This window comes from Leptosomus discolor, chromosome 5 (assembly GCF_034619465.1).
Source record: "Leptosomus discolor isolate bLepDis1 chromosome 5, bLepDis1.hap2, whole genome shotgun sequence".
NCBI lineage: Eukaryota > Metazoa > Chordata > Aves > Leptosomiformes > Leptosomidae > Leptosomus > Leptosomus discolor.
This window is the reverse complement of record NC_141395.1, coordinates 5,144,810-5,165,580: the sequence shown is the minus strand read 5'-3', so window position 1 is coordinate 5,165,580 and position 20,771 is coordinate 5,144,810. Positions and strand designations below refer to the sequence as shown.

Below are 20,771 nucleotides of genomic sequence, written 5' to 3'. Positions count from 1 at the left end.
TGGGTCACAACAACCCCACGCAGCGCTACAGGCTTGGGGAGGACTGGTTGGAAAGCTGCCCAGCGGAGAAGGACCTGGAGGTGCTGGTCAACAGCTGGCTGAACGTGAGCCAGCAGTGTGCCCAGGTGGCCAAGAAGGCCAACAGCCTCCTGGCCTGTATGAGCAATGGCGTGGCCAGCAGGAGCAGGGAGGTGATCGTGCCCCTGTACTGGGCACTGGTGAGGCCGCACCTTGAGTTCTGTGTGTGGTTTTGGGCGCCTCAGTGTAGGGAAGATGTTGAGGTGCTGGAGCATGTCTAGAGAAGGGCAACGAAGCTGGTGAGGGGTCTGGAGAACAGGTCTGGTGAGGAGTGTCTGAGGGAATTGGGATTGCTTAGCCTAGTGGAGGCCGAGAAGGAGACCTTATTGCTCTCTACAACTGCCAAAAAAGGAAGATGTATTGAGGCCGGTGTTGGTTTCTTCTCCCAAGTCACTAATGACAGGACAAGAGGTAATGGCCTCAGGTTGTGCCGGGGGAGATTTAGATTGGATATTAGGAAAAACTTCTTTACTGAAAAAATGGTTAGGCATTGGAACAGGCTGCCCAGGGAGGTGGTAGAATCACCATCCCTGGAGGTGTTCAAAAGACATGGGGATGTGGTGCTTAGGGATGTGGTTTAGTGGTGTGCTTGTCAGTGTTAGGACAATGGTTGGACCTGATGATCTTAAAGGTCTTTTCCAACCAAAATTATTCTATGATTCTATAAAAAAATGCAGTCCTATTTTCTTCAGACATATTAATCTCCTTCATAGTGTGTTCTTTCACTATTGCTTCTTGTTGGCCATATTTTAGAGGTGATCTTTAGATCATGCTGGGTGAAATCCTGCCCATAGTGAAGTGAGTGCAAGTTCCTCTGATAATTCCAGTGGTGTCAGGACTTCATCTGTAATATTGGTTATGCTCCTTAAACTGATGCCTGAAATATATTGAATAGGAAAGTCATTAATAGAAAAACTGCCTATTGTTATGCCTGATGTGCAGTTTGACGGCATATTGAGTGCAGCAGGGCTTTGAGATGGATCTGGAAGTGAGCATCGCAAAAAAGACCTACAGGCTTTTAAATTCAACAAAGCCAGGTTCTGCTAGAATAAAAAATGGGTGCGTTTGAGTTACTTAGGAATACTTAAATAGAAAAAGACCTCAAAGAGTCTAGGGAACACAGAAGAGAGAGGAAAAAGGGGTTCTAACAGCTCCTCCCTGGGCCCTCCATGTCCTCACAGGCAGCTCCTTCCTTTTAACATGCTACATAAACATGAAACAGCCTGTTTGTCACACGCATTTTCAGGTTTGTTCTAAAATGTTCAGATTTGCAATTTGCATTCACATAAAGCAATTAAATAGTGAGTTTATAAGTATTTATGAATATCAGATGTTATGACCCCCAAATCAGAGAGAGAAACTTGAGATGTTGATCTAAAAATAGTTTTCTATCAGATTAGATCAATTTGTTTATCATTATGTGGTGGTTTGAAACATCACATTATATGTAATATATATAATGACATTTTCTTCCGAGTTGATTATTATGTTGCTCTGTTCAGGCGACACTGTTTCACACATCCATGTGTATTTTGACTTCTCCCTGGCCGCAGCAGTTTGCCAGCTCTCTAGGGCCGTACCATGAATTCCTGATGTTTAATGGCTACTTAAACCTCTCTCGGATATCATTCTTATCTTCCTTGCTTTCCTGTAAATTTTTAATTTAGGGGAAGGAGGAAGTATTTGGGACCTTTCAAAATAGACCCTTTGTTGAGCTCTGTATAGTCAGATCAAAATGACATTTTTCCTTCTCGGTTCTATTGCAAGTATTAGTTACCAGAAGGGCACCAGCTATTTTGAAGTCATCTAAGTATATGGGAACTTTAAGCATGTGAATAATCACACTCTTTTCCTGTGGTTAAGGCACCAAGGTGGAAAAGTAACATAGACAGGCTTCAAAACATGAATGAGGAGAAAGAAGTCCTTCAAGCTTTGTTAGGCCACAGGTATAATTAGGATGGTGCAACTCCATTGATATTGGTGGAAGTGCTTTGCCGTTATTGACTTTAGACCATTTTTGTTTCTGATGTGAAATAATTAAAAACTGAGTCTACAAATAGAGCATCTTTTACCTCCTGTTGCATACCTTGCTGATTTTTTTCTTTTTTTTTAAAAAAAAATAATTTTATTTTTAAGGAAAAACTGGTCCACCTCCTGGATTGTTCTCACTGCTCGGAAAATGGAATTCTACAAAGAATCCAAGCAGCCGGCACTGGCCAACCTGGTAGGCAATCAGCCATCCAATATACACAGCTTCCTTGCAACTGTTTTTTCAGTATAAAAAGTTTGGTATTTACATAAGACAAATTCAGACTGAGCTGGCAACCTTCAAAGGTTTGAGAGCAGCTGAAAGGAAATGCCTTAATAAACTTTTAATCAGATGTAGTGTGTGAGAAGAAATAGGACTTAGCATGTCCTTTATTAAGAGGTGCATTTTGAGAATAATTGCAAAGTGAGACAAATGGTGAGTGACTATCTAGTAATGTGAAGGTAACACTTTAAATTAAGGTGCCATTTATAAATGCTTTATTCTTATTTATGAAAATGATCACTAAATGCAGCTACTTCCTCAAATAACGTATTATAAAGTACGTTATAAAATGCATTAGTAATAAATGCTTAACAGATGATGCGATGAGAATCTGTTGCAAAGGATATTGTGAGACGTAAATTGTATTAAACCATGTATGTGCATCTTTAATAGATGAATTTAAGTTGTTATCTACCATCCCATAAAGTGGCTTATACATTAATAAATAATAATAAATTATTTATAAATGGCACCTTAATATAGGGTGTTACCAAAGCAGAAAACATTAAAAGTTAGCAAAGTGATTTTTTATCGTAGTGTAAATGTGACATCTACCATATCCCACTAACCTTCCTGAACATTTCTGTGACTCCATCTAATGCAGCTAATGCAATTTCTGTAGCCTGTAGTTACTACAAAGTGAAATTTGCAGTACCTTTTTATTGTGCCCCAAGGAAAGACCACTGATCTTACTCTTCGGAGATGTGACAGCTATGTTGCGCAAGCAGTAACGACACGTATCCCTTCAGTGCTAGTTACTGCTGAGTTTGAGCCTACGAACCTGAATGTGGGCAACAAAAGGGGAATTCGGTAAATGTGTGCCACTGTGGGCAGCAAAGGGACAGGTTTGACAAAGCCCTGTTGTGAAAGGCACTCAAGGCCTGATCAAACCTGCCAAATCTCATTGGCATGATGGGTGGCCACAAAGGTGCTCTCTTTGGCAGGAGTCACAAACAATAAGCTATTTTTTCCGTGGCAGGTGATACAAACCTTTTCTTCTACATATTCTTGATCTGCCAATGCCACCTCCCATAAAATCAGCTTTAAAGAATACCTTTTCATGCCTTACTTTTTCGGAAAGAAAGTGAAGGTTGTAGCAAAAATAAAAATAAGAGATGAAACAATAAAAGTAAATAAAGGGTGAAATCTGGCACTTTCTGCTTGTGTTTGGGCTAGTACAGCTGGAAAACACTACTTTTCTGCAGCCATGAAAACAGTATAGCTTCAATCAAAATTTTTTCAGAATCATCTCTTTCCCTTAATGTTGAATTACATGTTATGCTAAAAAAAAAGTCTCAGGTGAACTTATTAGAACTAATCTTATCATTTACTAGCTGTCTTACACTTCTGCCTGCTACATCTTCTCCTCTCTCTTTGCAAGCTCTGACCCAAATCCCAGGAGAGAAATAGACCAGCAGAAATTCCACACACAGGAGACTTGATTTTGTTCTGAGCCTCCTCCACGTGGTTAAAATCCCCATTAGCTCTTTAAGGATTTGGGTACTAAAGAAGATCTGCCTAGAGAATGGGATTCTGGCTCAGATCTCAATCAATTTAACTCAAAAAAAAAAAAAAAATTAAGGTGTGTTATAAGAAAGGATCTTCCGAGAAGTCAGTTTCCCTGAAGCCTCAGTCATCACCAGTGCTCACAATCAGTGAGATAACATCTACTGCTTCCTGCGTTAGGAAGAACATAGGCATTTTGATCCCATATTTTGCTCATTATGGGGAAAAAAAAATTAAAAGTGAGGTGTTTTTTTTATTTCATGCTAGCTCTGAACAGTGGGGCTATGAACTCAAGGTTCACCAAGTGAGAAAAAGCTGTTAAAGTTACATTTTCTCTGTATCGCATGAAACTTATATGCAATGGTAAATAAACAAATTGGGTAAAGCTTGAAAACAAGAAGAGCTGTCAATTTCAAAATCTTATAACCCAATTTCCTAAACCCAAATTTCACACATCCAAAAAAGCGAAACTAGGATGTTGGTCTCATCTGATAAAGCAAACGTAATGCTTATTTCTTTTGTAAACCATTTAACCAGATGTAAATTTGACAGTGGAAAGAAATAATACAAAAAGGAATCATTAGATATCATTTGCTTACCGATTTCTTTCTTTTTTTTTTTTTTTTTTTTCTCAGCTGTAGTTTACTTTGGAAAAAGGGGAGCTCAACCATTAATTAAATAATGTAACAGAGGCAATGTTCATTCACAATGGTATTACTTATAACAAAGCATTTTTATTGTTAGCAGGAAAAAGATGTGACTTAACAAAAAGATTAATGTTCCTTTGTATTATAAAGATATTAATTCATTAATTATTAATTATTAAATACTGTACATGAAGTGAGAATCTAGAAAAAGACAGTATCATTATAAGAGGAATGATATCTTACAATAAAGGCAACAGGAGATAGGGAAATGAAAGCACATTCTAATCATACCTCTTTTTCTGATGATAGGATAACATTTAGAGGTGATTTAAAATTATATTTACCAAAATCTTTCATAATATTCTAATGCAAAGAACTACTAATAGCTAACAGGAATTTTTGTTGTTCCTTTGTACAACTGTAGGGACTCATTATAACAACTTTACTATTAATTTGCATGGAGAAGACTGGGATCCTTAGCTTTCTGGTGAAGATAGTGACAATACCTGGTACTATTATTAGTAATAGAACCAAACAATTAAAGCACACAGAGGAGAGATTCAGAAAATGATCTTGTTTACAAATATTACTGAAAATGCAAGTTTGCATCCCATATAGCTAAATCGTTATCTTTTGCTGCTGCCTTGATCATTGTGGTCATGCTTTTCATACACTATTTTTTTTTAGCATTCATATGAATAGAACCTTGTTTTTATTTAAAATTAAGGACATTGTGATCTAAACAGATCACAGCTCCATTCTTCCTTGCCAGCGTTAAATTCTGTTATCAGTTGGTCTTTCTGACCAAATAAAAAAGTAGTCTATTTATTCCCTGAGATAGTTTATTCAACAGAGGTTATTTTAACCTCAGGTTATTAGCCCATCTGCAAAGTAATTTAGTGAGTGAAAATGCTGCTGAAATCCATATTCATGTTTAGGAAGATTTCATTGTAGCAGACACTTGTACCAATTTACAGCATAACCCCCTCCAACAACATTGATATAACATAATTGCTCTGACTGCAAAACACAAAGCAAGGACGCAGAGTGCTCAGGCTTTCCCAGTAACCTTAACTTACTCCTTGCAGTGTCTCTGGTAACACGTAAACTGGAAAGTAAACTATGTAAGAGGATGATGTTTAGGCCAGAATTCATTTCTAGGCAATTTTCCTGGAGTCCTTGTGGATTTAAGCAGTGTTTCCTATTGTGTGGAGCTCCCCAGGTGCGGAAGGGCTGATGTGCCCATGAGTCTTGTGTTCATAGACACCTCGTATCTCGTTGTGGGCAGAATTGCTAAATTCTCCAAAAAAGACGTTTTCCAGTTGGTTGTTGTACATAGCAGAAGGGTGTTCACCTTTCCAACACCGTGAGCTTGCAGCCCATCCTTTCTGGAAAGGGAGATGCACATCCGTACACTGTTTTCATGCTTATTACGAGATCGGAGCTGGAAACAAACTCCAGATTACTACCACAACAACAAAATTAAACTCTTTGTGCACCGAGTGCACAGAGAAGTCCGAGTTCTGCTGCTGCATCTGTTTTTGTACAATGACAGAAATTAGAGATGGTAAAATCCGATGGAGTTCACTATTCCGTCTTCCTGGAAAGCTGCCTTGGACTTGCCCTTGTTTTTTTCTCACTTCACTGTGCAATGCCACCGCAGTTTTCCTAAGGAAAATCCTGTGTCACTCACTATCAAGAAACCATTTCCTGTTGCTTTGTCTACATTTTAATCTCTCCTTTTCATCTCATGATTTGTTTCCAGAATTTCTTGACTCTTTTTGCTGGTGGAATAAAGATCCCTTCCTTTGTTAAAGTATTTTCAGACTCAAACTCTCCTTTTGGGTAATTTTTTTGAAGCAAGCAAGGCGACCCACTTTGACAAGGCTGTGGTGTGTGTTCGTGATGGGTTACAGAGCTGCCTGCTCGGTGCTGTGCAGTCCTGGTCACTGCACGGAGTCCCGGGGAGGAAACTTCCCTGGGGTATCTCCTGGCCAAGGAGAGTGACCTAGTCAAAGGAGGCACCATAGCCCTATTCATAAAAGTATAGTACTGGAATACTGAAAATATTGAAAATTCCCCCTCCCCTCCCCCAATGTGAATATTTGTTTGTACTAATAGTTTGGTGTTTGTCGCTTTTTTTCCAACTTTGTCCCTTTTGCCATCTAAATACTAACTGATTAAATTTCACAACATCCTTGTAAAATTGAATAGCAATACTACAGTTTTGATTGTTATTAAAAATTCAGAAAGATTAAGTTCTTGTCGGAGGCCAGGCAGGAAGTTTGAGGCAGAGTTGGGGGGAAAAAAAATCCAAACCCTGCTCTTCCGGTGGTTTAGCCACAAGAACATCCTTCTGTTTTGAACAGCATATTTTTTCTATTAAAGAAATACAAAAAAAAATTTAAAAAGGAACAAAGACACACGGGACTGTCAGTTTTAGAGGAGCTGAGCCATGGTGGTTTTATGGTTTGGCAAAAGGAGAACATAATTACAAATCCAGTACTGAAAACTGCCAAAGACTCTGGCTGCAAATTACTTGACCAGGATATCTTACTCTGCTTCTTTTAACCTAAATAGGTCCTTTTCTCCCCATCTCAAAAGCACCCTGGAGATCACAGATTTTTTTTTTTAGCCTTTAATAACAACATCAGAGAAATTCAGTGAGCAATCTTTGGAAAGATGTGGCTGATGCTGGACTTGCCACTGTTAACTTCTGTTAAGTCTGTTTTCTTTATCGCCATTGCCATTTTTTAAGGTAAAATGGCTTAAGAACAACTGAGCAAAAAAGATGCATCAAGCTGATTAATTATGTTATGTGGGTATTACTCCATATCTTACCCAAAAGGGACTTATTAGTGCTTTATACTGTTAACGGTAGTATTTTTATTGTTGTCTGGGATGTGCAGTAACCTCATCTACAAAGGCTACTCTAAACTACGTGGGCTTTGCCAGAACTGCTGCACAGGCAGAGTCCCTGGAGAAGGAGCTTAGATGGCAAATGAGGATGATTGTGCTTTACACCAACTCCCAGCAACGTAAATGATACAGGGAAACAAATCTGCTCTTTGAATTATTTGCATCCATACGGAGGAGCTGGGGAGGCAGAGCTGTGTCACTCCAGGATGCACGGGCTGACATTGCAAAGTAGCAAACCGTGTGGAGCTGCCCTCGTGTTGAGCTCTTCCTGGGTGTCACACATGCCCTCGAAGCCTTCTATTTTTTATTTTTTTTTTTTTTGAGCTAGAAATGCTAACTTGTTTGGAGGAAGGAGATAGCTTGTCTTGCAGATATGGTGTATGCTCTTGTCTAATTTCTGTCCTTCCCAGCTGCATCAGTTTAAATTTGCATTTGGAAAACCCACAAAACTTTACCTTTAAACCCAATGGCTTTTCAAGAGGTTTTGCAAAGTAAGCATTTAAAATATCTGCTCAGTGTTTGTGTTTTGATTTATTGTATGTTATATTAGACTTTTTTTAAACCATCTAATTATTTTTAAAATTATGTATCTAGTATAAGAACCTTATTTCTGAGTTAAGACACCTTAGGAGTGGTTATTTAATAGTCCCAGGGAATAATGAACTCTTTTCAGTAAGACCAGCAGCTGTGCTACAATAATCTGTCACTTGAACTTGATCTATTCTTGTTTGATCTGATAACTGTCCCCATTTGTGAAAAGTCAGGTCATATTTATGGTTGATTTTTTTTTTCTTTCCAGAAACCGGGATATAAACCTGAGTGTGTGGATTTGTGTGGTGCTCGCATTGAGTGGACCTCAGAGAAATCCAGCAGAAAGAATGTCTTTCAGGTAAGAGGCAACACGTGCATTCCATTGCTCATTTGAGTATAAGCTCTGTTAAGTTGAGAGGTAGGTTTTATTTCCTTGGTTTTTTAATAACTAGAGACTAACTTAATACAGCGTTTTTCTTACCAATACAGGAGCGTAACATTTTATCAAGCATCACTTTACTGTTTTCCTAAGAGAAGGATTTCTGGTGACTGAGTCTCCTAAACACTTGAGAACCTGTTGATTTATTGATTAATGCTCTATATTCAATTTGTTTTTAAAACTTAGTAGGTAATTGCTTTGGGTTCAGGCCTAGAATCTTGACCTAAAGGACTTCCATAAACACAACTTCTTCAGACTGCTTATACAAGCATTGCTCCAACACAGTGCGGTTACTCTGTTTGTTTTTATTGCTGTCAGGGTCCTCAGACGGTGATGACCCAGGTTCATTTCTGGAAGGGGAGGGGAGGATTTTAAAAGCTTGCCTCTGTCAGGGCTGGCATAGAAGGACGTGTATTTCTCATAGGACTATTCTTCACTGATGGAAAATAATATTATTTAATTACTTCATCTAAATCCCATTGAATTGAAAGGGAGGATCAAGGCCCAAGAAGATGAAAGGGCGAGAAAAGCGTTACTGCAAGGTTAACATTCCAGGATCTAGGGACTAAAGTAGTTTATTGCAACATCTTCAGGTTTTGGGCACAATCCAGCTCCCATGAGTATCAGTAGAAAGGTTTTGTTTTTTTTCTGTTTCACTAAAAGTTGCATCAAGCCACACCAAAATATTATTCTTTATGAACTGAGTTGTTTCCCCGAGCTCTAACATTAAGAATTTCTAACAATACAAACAATAAAGGGAGGAAAGATGCAGAAGGGGACATGTCAGGGGCAAGATACTGTTAGTTACCAGATAGTCCTTTGGCAGCATCACCAAAGAAACACGCTGGAGGAACCAACTGTGCCTGGGTCTGGGGTTTAAGAAAAAAATCCCTCACACACAAAAAAACCCCTAAGAGGCTGTACGTGGCTTCTTGAAAAGAAACTTCTTTGGGTCAACTGGGTGTTACAGAGACTTTTTCAAGGTTTATTTTTCTAGACATCATTCTAAAGCGCGTGCGATATTTAGAAATATTCCTCTTCTTCAAGACGATGAGACTTCTGCTTCTATACCCCCCACGTCCTTCAGGTTGTCTTGAAACAACCCTTGGAGCTTTGTCATTTCCTAGGTATTTTTAGAATAAATATTTTGGTTTTGCTGTCAATCTTCAGCTTTTTCACTTGGAATGTGATTAAGTGTAACCTCAGCCTTCACTCCTGCAACCCCCTGAGCACACTGACAGATCTTGTGAGCTTCTAGGGTTTGTTTCTCATTTTGCACTGAGCATAATTTCTGTTTGGAAATGCATGTTGGAGTGGTGATTCATTGCAGCTAATACATTTCCAATGTAAAGACAAATGAAGCTCTGTTATTGATTTCCCAAACTGGTTGTATGGAGACTTTGCAATGCATTTTCTTCTCACTTCTGTTAGTGTGAGGCGTAACTCTGCCGAATCAGAATAATGTGAGAAAGGAAACTCATGCACTACTGTTTGAACCCATTAAAACGTGTCTTCTTCAAGCCAATAAGTGAGTGGGAGAGACATTAAGAAGTAAAAGCATGGGAGGAAGGACATATGTTAAGACACATTTTGAAAAGGGATGGAGCATTGTTTAGACAGAGAGCTACAAGAAGATTAAGCCAGATGGTAAGAGCGAAAGAGGAGAAGGCTTTGGCATCAGTAGTGGTGACATTTTGGGAAAGGAGAGGACTGAATGAGACTGGTGCTACATGAGCAGATAGAGTGGGAAGGGGACTAGAGAGAGAGCGAAGATTTCTGAGATAGTCTGGAGGGAATCCAAGGCGAGTTCGAAAGCGGAGAGGTCAGTTCGTACCTGGATACTGAATATTTCAGGAAACACTTCTGATGATCTACTTATCCCTAGTGGGTGGGAATAAGATTGATAATGTATGCCTACTTATTCATAGATTTGTTCAAATGAAAAGAACATGGGTGACTTTTTATTTTTTTTTTGGTGACCTAAATATAGATGCATTGCGTTGCTGTTTGATTAAATACATTAGCTGCATAACTCTGAAATGATCAGAAATAAGTATGATCATATCTTCAAAGTGTGCCAACAAAGCATAGTTGGTGGGGTTTTGTTTCATTACTTTCTGAATAATAAAACGTTCTTTTCTGATTCAAACAGAGCAATAGTTGCTTTCTGCTAACGTGTTATACTAGGAGTAGATGCAGAATTTTGAGTTTGATTTAGCCTGGGTGCTCAATTTGAGTTCATGAATTATAGATTAGAAACAGAAAATGACTATTGAGATTTTGGTTTGAAGAAAAAGGAGGAAATCTTGAATTTAAAATCTAAGCATATGACAGCTAATGGATGGTAACAAGAAGATGGAATATAGGAGTATCATAAAGAAAACTAATTGGAAACATGATCGATGCAGGGAAAAAAAAAAGAGGAAACTGCAAGTAAATGATATTCAGGCAGGAAGATTTGGGTTTCTGGTCTTGATCATGAGGTTTTCAGCAGTGTTACTCCACTCATGTTAATTGAGCTACTCCCTGTTTAACAGGATAAGTCTGATCTGTCTCTCACACTATTCAATTTGCTCATGCAATCTATTTCTGTTCTCGATGAACATAGTACGTGGGGTTTTGTTTTTGTTTTTTTTTTTTTTAATTTTCCTTAATAGTAACTGAAAATATGCACATTGTATAAAATATAACCACCTGATTTTCCTTCATTTATTTTATTGATGATATAGCTAGCACCAAGGAAAAGAACTGGTTAGGAGCAGCTTCACATGATGTGGGGAAACGTAGCAGTTTGCAGTGAGATACCGTGCTGTTTGTTCTTGCTGGCTGAATGACGCGATACACTGGGTCTTCATCAGAGGAGTGGTGAATAAAAGAAGATTTATGTTCAAATCACATGCTTTAAATATTTCTGCTAAGTGCTAGTTTGCTCTTTGGTGTTTAGCCTGAAATTTAAAGCACTGAGGATTAAAAGGATTACAACATAATCTTAAATAATCCTAAGTGTCATTTACAGAGAGATGGTTGTAATAACTAAATAAAACCATGTTAAGGGATGGCAGCGTTGTCAGTCAGCAGCTGGAACAGAAGCAGTGCCTATGTCACTCTGTCTTTCTCCTCTTTCCTTTATTTGCCTTAGTTTGGTACTGGATAGGTGCATTTTGATGCAGGTTACTGAAAAAGAAAATAACAGGATGAGCTGCTTTTCAGCCAGGACTAATATGGCTGCTGAGGCACCAGCAACTAGGTTAGCTTACTGATTTTCTCACCATTCAGTGTTTTCTGCTGCTAGTAAACTTTTCAGTTGGAGTTCATTCTTTCCCCTGTTTTACTCATCCTCTAAGTCAAGCATCCCTTTTAATTTCAAATTCAGCCCAGACATCGTGGAAGACATGCTCTTGACCTCTGGCTCCATAATTCTGGAGCTTCATTAGCACAAAGTCTTGTGGCTGTAGACTATTTCCTTGAAGAGGTTTTGGAAGATTTCTCTCAGATGGTTCAAAAAAGAAACGGAAAAATAGGAAAGAGGTGAAGAGTGCAAAAAAAGGTCATGAGCAGAATACTTATGAGTTGGTGAAGGTGCTTTGTTCTCTTAATAGCACTATTCATTCAACTAACAGACATTTTTTATTTCATCTACTAATATTTTTTTCCCTGTTTACCAAGTTCATTTTTTAGGAAGGTTCTGTATGAAGAATTTCTGGAGTTCAGTGCTCAGGCTCTTGCCATAGATCTGGTGTGGTACTGGGTTTTGTTACAATACACTGCAGCTGTAAGAGTTTACTCATTCATATGCAACTAAGTACTAAGTGTATTTTACAAATAGAGAAATCTGTGTAAGACGTACAGTATTTCAACAGTGAGACAGCTGAACGTACAACTGCACCTATGTGTAATATGAAAGAATTTATCTTGCAGCTGTTTCATTTATAATAACATTTATGGCGCTTATCTGGGGTAACTCCCTCGTCCTTGAAGCTATCCAGCTTTGTCCAAGAGCGTAATCTGAATGATAAGCTATTTTGTTCTACAGTGTAGGATCAGTATAGTATCTGGATGCCTCCCAGGAATGTTTTAAGTCACGACTTTTTGCCATGGGAGGGATCATTTTCTTTTCCATGATCTCTCTAGCGGAAGCACTGAGAATGCAATATGGAGGGGCTCGGCTTGGGGTTGATATTTGGATTTCTTTGTATGGTTTTAAATATAGATGTTGCATAGAGGAGTCAAATCTAAAAAAGCCACCTTGCACTCAGAGGGATGCGAAGCTTCTGGTGGTCCTTAGGAGCAGCTAGAGCATGTTCTCCATCCTGAACCTGTCCTGGAGAAAGTGCTGTGTCCTGAGCCTGGGAGCGCTCTTGCCTGCAGCTCCTACGAGGCATGCAGTAACCTTTGCTGGTTTTGAATTAGGTATGCATTAGCTGGACCTGTTGTGATTTTGAAACATCTCTACAGCATTTTGTCCGCTTCTGGAGGTTGCTGCCTTGATACTGGTTTAATTTCTGAGCCAGGGACCTGAATATATTCTCGCCTAATTAAAAGACTTAGCCACATCACACAGTTATTAGACGGTGTCAGCAAGCTGTTCCTTAAATAATAAACTTACAATTAGTTTAAAGAAAGCCCAAGAAATGATCCTAATCATCATCATAGAGATGTTCGAGCGTGTATTTTTATGCAAGAGTTACTCTGTTTTTGCCAGTGTAAGTGTGAGATCTTGAACACAACATGAATGGTCTCTGCATTGTCCTTCTGTTTCTCTCTTCTGTCTTGTTAGTGACCTTACCAGGAAAGCCCCTGCCAAAATATTCGGTAAAACCTAATCGATGGATGCAGAAAATCTTCTGACTTCTCCATATATCAACTATTTTATTTTGTAACCTAAATACAACAAGACCTGTGAACGCATTTTTTAATGTTGAATTTAGTTGTCTTTATTTTTAATTTTTTTCATTTTGAAAGTGACATAATACTTACTGTATTTGACAAATGCATACAAAATGCAGAGTCAGGGCTGTGGATGGTGGACCCTTCAAATATACAGCATTTATACTGATTTCAGGATTCTGAGACCTGACTTTTATTCTACTTTTATGGTAGTGTAGCTCTGTGGACATTTTTTGAATCACTTCTATTTACATCTGTTGAAATATAAGCTCTTTATTAGTTGCCCTATTATCTTCTCATTTCTTTTAAACCAGAAGCTGCAAAGGAAACTATGCTTTCTTTAGTTCATTGCCTTACTCAAGTCCCCAAATTTTCTGAGGTGTCAAGCAGTTCAGATCACGACCTTTGTTTCTGCAATCTGCTGTTGTGGTAGTGCCCTTAGCATGCAAATCTGGGCAGGATTTTATGCAAGTAATGGCTATGTTTTCATTGCATATCTGTATGCCAAATTTCTATTGTTGATTAAAAAAGAAAAGGAAGAGAGAGAGTACATGGTGTAAGAAGAAAAATATCCTTGACTGAAGGGAAAACTTTGCAGAAAATAGAAAATTGCACGCAGTATGCATTCTAAACATTGCACAATTGAGAAGTCACTTTGCCTTCTAAAGACTTTAACATGACATTTTAAGGTGATAAAGAGGAGCGACATTTAGAGATGTTTAGTAATTTTTTAAAATTATTTTTTTGTGTGTATGTGTATGAAAAGGGTAGATTTAATCACTTTACCTGTGTTGACAGTAGCTGCTCCTGAGACCCAAAGGGGGCATCCCTGGCTATTAAAGACCGTGATAGGTAGAAACACTAGCTGAGAAGGAAAAAGATCCTCATCTAATCCAGAATAAGCAAGATCCTGGTAACTGGGGCACTCGTATGAGCTATGGGATTGCAGGTTCACCCTTGTTTCAGAAGCACTAGGTGAACAGCAGTCAGGTTTTAGCCATCCTACACAAACAAGCATGTTTACCTTCTCTCCCCGATGTTTCACTCTTAGATTTGATGTTACTCACATTAGCCCAAAGAGAGTCTATTGGGAGTGGATTGAAATTCAGGTTGCTTTGTAAACATTGACACAAAAACGCTTGATGCGATTCGTGTTTTAAGGAATACCAGGAAATAAAGCCAGTTCCCCCCCCCAAAAAAAATATGATGGAGAGAGGGACGCATTTCAATACTCCTGTGATATAAGCAGTGACAGCAAACCTTACACCTAATGACAAGAACACGCAAACTGTAAGGCGCCTTGGATTTCATACCTATAAGACCATTGACACTTTAAAGAAAATGAGAAAACTTTTTCATAATATGGACAGAAATGTTTATACTTTGTCTCAAACTCTATACAGTTTGAAAATAGACAAGGTATCAGCAGGAAGACACTCGACTGACAACGGTGTGCATTTAACAGGTTTGGGAGACTGAGACTTCAACCTCTATAATAGAATTTCAAGGACCCTTTTTATGTATTCATCCTCTATAATCGAGTTTCAAGCATTTCAAGGAACAGCAGCTTTGTTCATAAAGCTGACAATTGGAGCAGTTAAGGTGGAGCTGCTACAAAGTTATAGCTAATATGTTTCTCTCAGTTTTGTGTGGTTCCTGCGTCTGCTTTGGGGTAACCCTCAGTGGTGTCAGCAAAGGCCTCACGTATTTTGTGACTAAAAATAGTAGGGGTTTTTTTGTTTTTTAATAAAAAAAAATAAATCCTAGCTACTATTTTACTGATAACATGAAGAAGTTATTACTTTTCAGAAATCAAGAAGTCCACTCCTGGTAAGCAACATTTTGTCATACCTGGCTACTTAACAAAACTTTGGTTGATTTCTGTCTAAATATCATCTTAGCTAGGCAGTTCCTTTGTTTCCAATTATTGTCCCACGAAAAATTTCATGAAAATTTCACTGTGTTGGAAAAAAATCCCTTGAGAAGTGTAACTTCAACAACACACGGAGGTCTTGAAAAGGCTGGAAAGTCTGGATGAAGAAAAAGCTGTGCTGTGGGCACAGTGCTGTGGTGACGCTGCCTGCAGACCTCAGGTTGTGTCTGCTGGGATACTCGCTGCAGGCCATGAAACAGCAGGGCAACCAGCTCCTAGAGCACACCAGAGCTAGGGGTCTCGGTAAAACCCAGAGAACTCCAAAATCAAATTGAAAAGGGAGTTTAAGTTTTCTGTGAAGATCAGGCTGATTTTAAAAACCCCAGAACCGTATCCTCCAAATCTAACATTATGTGTACATAGATGTCTGCCTGCTAAAAATGATTATTATTATAATAGCTCACCGCACTTTTTTAAGAGCCCATCTTTTGACAGATATAAGTGCTGATACGTGAGTGATTGTGATAGGTACGAGTGTCTGTGTATGCTCATACACATGTGCTTCTTAAGAAATTATATGAATCACTTAGCTTTTGACAGCTACGCTGCAGCTTTCAGAAGTGCAGATGTTATTTGTCCATCAGAAAAGAAAATATTTATTTCAAGCCACAGGCGTTTTCTGCGTTGCAAAAAGAAAACAGAACAGCAGTTAATGCTTAATGTGCGTGTGAAATAATTTTGTCAGGGGTAGAAGCACGGCTGAGCATCAGGGCCTGGACAAATACGTGAAAGCACAAGCAGCACCTTGTGCTTTGGATAACGCCGAACCTTACGAGACAGCAATCCAGGCAGCTTACCCAGAAGCGCAGCGCGACAGCGGAGCTGCTTCTTTCTCCACTGCGCTTCGGCTGAAATCGCGGGGCGTTGCGTCGCCTTGGTCGCTTTTTTTTTCCCCGTGGTTTTGTTTCGTTGTTTTGGGGGTTTTATTTACAGCTGAAGAAGCGAGTGGCGTTGCGCGGCTCCGCACGCGAAATGGCAGTGGGCTGCAGGCTCTTGCTGCATTATTCATAAACATATTGCTGCCATCTCGTGGGCAGCACACGAGCCGGCGCGGGCAGCGTTGCGGGCAGCGTTGCGGGCAGCGAACGAGGCCAGGGCTGTCCGGGCTGTGGCCAGGGCCACCAGGGATGTGCCTTTCCCAGCTCCGCGGAGGACAGTGGTTACAGGTCACTTGGCACCCACCATCGCGACAGGGAGCGTTTTTTTTTTTTTTTAAGCGTCTTTCGGCAAAAATCGGTGCCTGGCCAAACAGTTCGTGCTACTAGCTGGGTGCTAAACGAAGTGATGTCTGCTTTTAGGAAGGAATAGTGCTGCCATAAACCTGTATTCTCTAAACGATGCACACCGTAGTAGTTTTATGTTTTAAAATGGTGATTATCTTCTGATCAGCGCGGCTGATGGGGAAAGGGTAAACAGCTTCTTAAGGACGGGCTGGTTCAAGATGAAGCACAGAATGGGAATTATTGGGACAGGCAGCCAGTTTGGTGAACTTGGTAAAGCTCTCTGATGTGAGGCCTTTGGTGCCTTGTTTTGTGTGCTCATAAAATGGAGGAAGTGGTATTTTCATAGTCTTGGCCGTCCACGGCTGAAAGGGAGTGTAGAAATGCGAAAGTAGCTTGGCTTTCCTGATTCTTTAGTACTTTAAGGTTTTGTGATTCTCCTGAGTGAAAACAGCTAAATTAATTTAAAAGCATTATGATTTTTGCAGCTGCCTGAGTGGAAGTTAATATTAAAAAAATAAATAAATAGAAATTGTCTTGGTATGTGCCCAAGCATTGCACACGTTCTCTCAATTTATCAAACTCTTGAAAAAACAGAGAAAAATGAATCCTAAATGAGCTCACTCAGAGATAATCAAATCTGACTTGTTTACATGTTTGGTGCTGGTATTTCTGTGTTCAGCCACTACATTTTTTAGAATCTTGGCGAAGTGACTTTACTCCATTTTTGTGTTTCTCTTTAATGAGTGAGGCAGATATTTAGAGTTGGCTGGGCACGGGGAGCCTTGGCTGTCCTCTCTCTGAAAGGCAGCACCTCGCATTTGTGTGCAAAGGGATGCCAGACGATATGGTAGGGATTCACGTTTTTTGTGTAGGAGTGATTTCTACCGCTGACATTCTTTGGGGAGAGGATGGGTTTGGATGTTTCAAGGTGTTAAATGGACAATAGCAGGCAATTTGAATGCAAGGGGAGAAATGCAGATAGTGAGCTGCCCTCTTTTTTAGATAATATACTTGGTTTTCAGCAGGGCAGTCATTCTTAAACTGTGATTCACGGACCACTAATGGGATGGGGAGACTTTTTGAAATGGTAATGCAAGCGCAGTCAGTCTGAGAAGACATTTAAGGTAGTTCCCAGATGGCACAAATGAAAGGAAAACCCAAAAGAACCTTTTCCACAAGGGACTCTGGCTTTTCAAACCTTCTCCTCAAGTTTATTGATTTTGAGGATGCGCCTTCAACTGATCCCATTTATAGAATATTTTTATATGGATTATGAGAGTTGTTAGAAAAATGAGTTTGAGTTTAGGGGCTGGATTGCTTGAATTCTGATGTGGTTTTTAGTTTAGTTTGGTTTTTCATTTTTTCTTTCATTGCCTTTTCTCTGATTTGGGGTGAATAATATCCTAGGAATTTCATGTAATTACATCTGCAATTGCATCTGTAAAACGGTTATCCAAGAAGCTTAGGAACTATTTTCTTTGGCAAGCAAAGTTGCAAAAAGGACATGTGGTTTGCTCACCATTTCTTTTAAAAATAGACTATCTAACTTAAATTATCAGATCGTTTTAACACTTAAAATCCACAAATTCAGTCAGTCTCTCTTTGTTTTGTTTTTCTGATCATACTCATGATTGTTACAAATGCATTATTGTTTAAAATTCTAACGTACTTGAAACCTAGAATGTGTTTACCTTCCCTCCTCCAAATCAGAGTTCATAGCTAAATTTTTACGGATTGAGCTTTAAACTAATTTTCCGGGATGGAACGTGTGCATTTGTATAAGTGAGTATTTGTATGAGAGCACATGTTAATTTATGAAAATGAGAGCCAATTAGTAAGGTTCTCTTAAGTAATAGAATTATTATTATTATTTCTATTATTTGTACATAGTCATCACTAGGTGGAGGCATACTTTACATATTCTATTGAACATGTCATCTGTTATGGTCTGAGATGAATTGCATTGATACTGCATAGTTAAGTGAATGACGCACTTTTTAACCTGAACTGTTGAAGTAACCTGTTACCACCAGATGCCCAGCTCTCAGGCTAAGCAGGCTTGTGCTTCGACCACTACTACTGCTGAAAAACAACAAAATTGGAATGTTTTTTAGTCCTGGGCTGTACAGAGATCTCTTGTATTAATTCAGAAACATTGTTCGTGTGTGGTAAAGTTAAAAGGAGAAACAAAGCAGGAGTCATGGAGCAAGAGATTGAAATAACAAATATCTATCCATTTCAGTACTGCAGGATGGAATATTTAAATCCATGTACAATGGATTGCCCGCTTTTTTTTCACTTCTCATTTTAGTTACGGTAGCAAAGTCCATTCACAGCCCTTCCATATTTTCTCAGGGTACAGGGCTACCTGCTATAAACTGTACAAGTTAGGTCGTGTTATCCTCAGTCAAAACCTATCTCCCTTGATGCTAATACACTGACTTCACCCAAACTCTCCTGATTTACACCAGGGGTAGGCCTTACACATTTGTGTATGTATATATAGCATCACGCTTATGTTCTGTGTTTGTGAGCTGATAGGGCAGAGTCTGTGCGAGGTGGTCCTTGGCTAGCACAGCCCAAGCCACATGTTTGAGAGGCCACAAAAGGAAACTCTTGGGTGTGAATGTGGGAGTCAGACAAGAACTGCCTCTTTCTCCATCGTCTGAACACTGTGTTACAGCCCTTTGCAGGTTACAACATTCACTGGCTTTTACTGTAGGACCAAGAAGGGTCATGGTGCAGAGATTATAAAGAAAAAAATACACTTTATTCAGAAAATAATCCCTGTCTTTTCAGTAAGACACAGATTCTCTTCTAAACATGCTGAGAAAAGCGGGGGAAATACATTTTTACATCTCTGTCATTTTAATATATTTTAGAGAATGGAGTCAGGATTGTTGAGAGAGAGTTCCTGAGCTTTGTACCTTCTTAGCCCCAAACTGCCACAGCGAACGTTGCTGTGGCTTCGAGCTTTGACATGTCACCTGCCTTGGATGCTCTCTCCCTGCTGAGGCTGGGCTCTGCCATCCCTCCAGGCAGAGTCCACCAGTTACACCCAGGGGTGTAAAAATACTGTAATGGAGCTGAAATATGTCCCCTCCTTTTTTTTTTTTTTCCCCTCTGTGTGTGTATATATATATATTTATGATTTGGATTTGAAGTCACACTTTTAATAATTATATTCACAATCTAAAATTAAATAAACATTTTGTTTAGTGCTTACAAATTGCCAACCAGTGCTCAGGAAAGAGTGTCCAGCAATTTATCAGCCTGTAGAAAATAATTATAGCAATATTTTGAAATGCATTGGTTATAGTTTTGTTTTGATTTATGGAATGTAAATAATCAGTTTTGATTCTTCTGTTTCAAATGGCTTTTTTGGAACTAAGGCTTTTGAATAAGAGTCCCTCAAACCAAGCTGTTACTCCTGGGAAATTCTGTAGCTGTATGTTACTGGCATTTGAAAAATGTACACCTTCTGAGAAAAAACAGGGAAATTTCTGTCAAACAGACTGATGGGAATTCCCAAGTTTGGAAATGCAAGTTCTGTTGGAAAACAATGGCAGCACGATTCAGCTAAGGCTGCAGTTGGAGTGAAAAGAAACATATTTTCATCATTGCATACGTTTTCCTTTTTTTTTTCTTTTTCATTGTCATTCTGGAAACAAATGCTCTATGTGATCAGTTAAAAAGTGCAAACTAAGGAATAAGAGAGAGTACTGTGTGTTAGAACATAACATAGACTTTACCCATGTAGAAAAGTGTGAAGAAATATGGTAAAACTGAATATAAACAAGGAAATGGGGGAAATAAATGTGGGAGTGAAGAACTATGCACAGGGAGTAGGAAGAATGTAATCCAATAGTAGGAGATCAAAGGAAGGGAAGCCAATTTTTTCAAATATTCGGTAACAACTTAGATGTAGCAAGGTAAAGGATCTGAACAGAGTCAGAATATCACAAATGGGAAAGGAGAAAACACTATATGTAGTGAGGAGTGTACGATTTCTTTTTTTTTTTTTTTTTAAAGGATCAATTATTATCTCCATCTCTTGGTATTTCAGGACTCTCTTATAATTACTAGTATTATTTTTGCTCTCTCTCCTGCACACACGCTCTGTCTCGCTCCCCCTTCCAGGCAACACTTCTCCACTTGCGCAGATTTGAGGGGGTAGGAGGATCTCAGGGGTTCTTTGCAAGATGCTTGTTTCCTACCGCAGAGTGTGGCATTGCCAGGACTCTTCAGGGGACTCTCTGCCAGCTATCCTTAAAAGCTTGCAGAGGAGTGGGAGAAG

The 20,771-nt window shown here is 39.1% G+C and overlaps 1 protein-coding gene across 1 annotated transcript in view; it reads left to right on the top strand.

The window, feature by feature from the left end:
- ARHGAP15 (Rho GTPase activating protein 15) overlaps window positions 1-20,771 on the top strand; it is a 329,505-nt gene that overhangs the window by 53,709 nt on the left and 255,025 nt on the right. Inside the window, exons 5-6 of the mRNA XM_086465681.1 lie at window positions 2,215-2,302; window positions 8,261-8,350. Coding sequence (XP_086321807.1) covers window positions 2,215-2,302; window positions 8,261-8,350 — 178 coding nt within the window. The remainder of the gene's footprint in view (window positions 1-2,214; window positions 2,303-8,260; window positions 8,351-20,771) is intronic.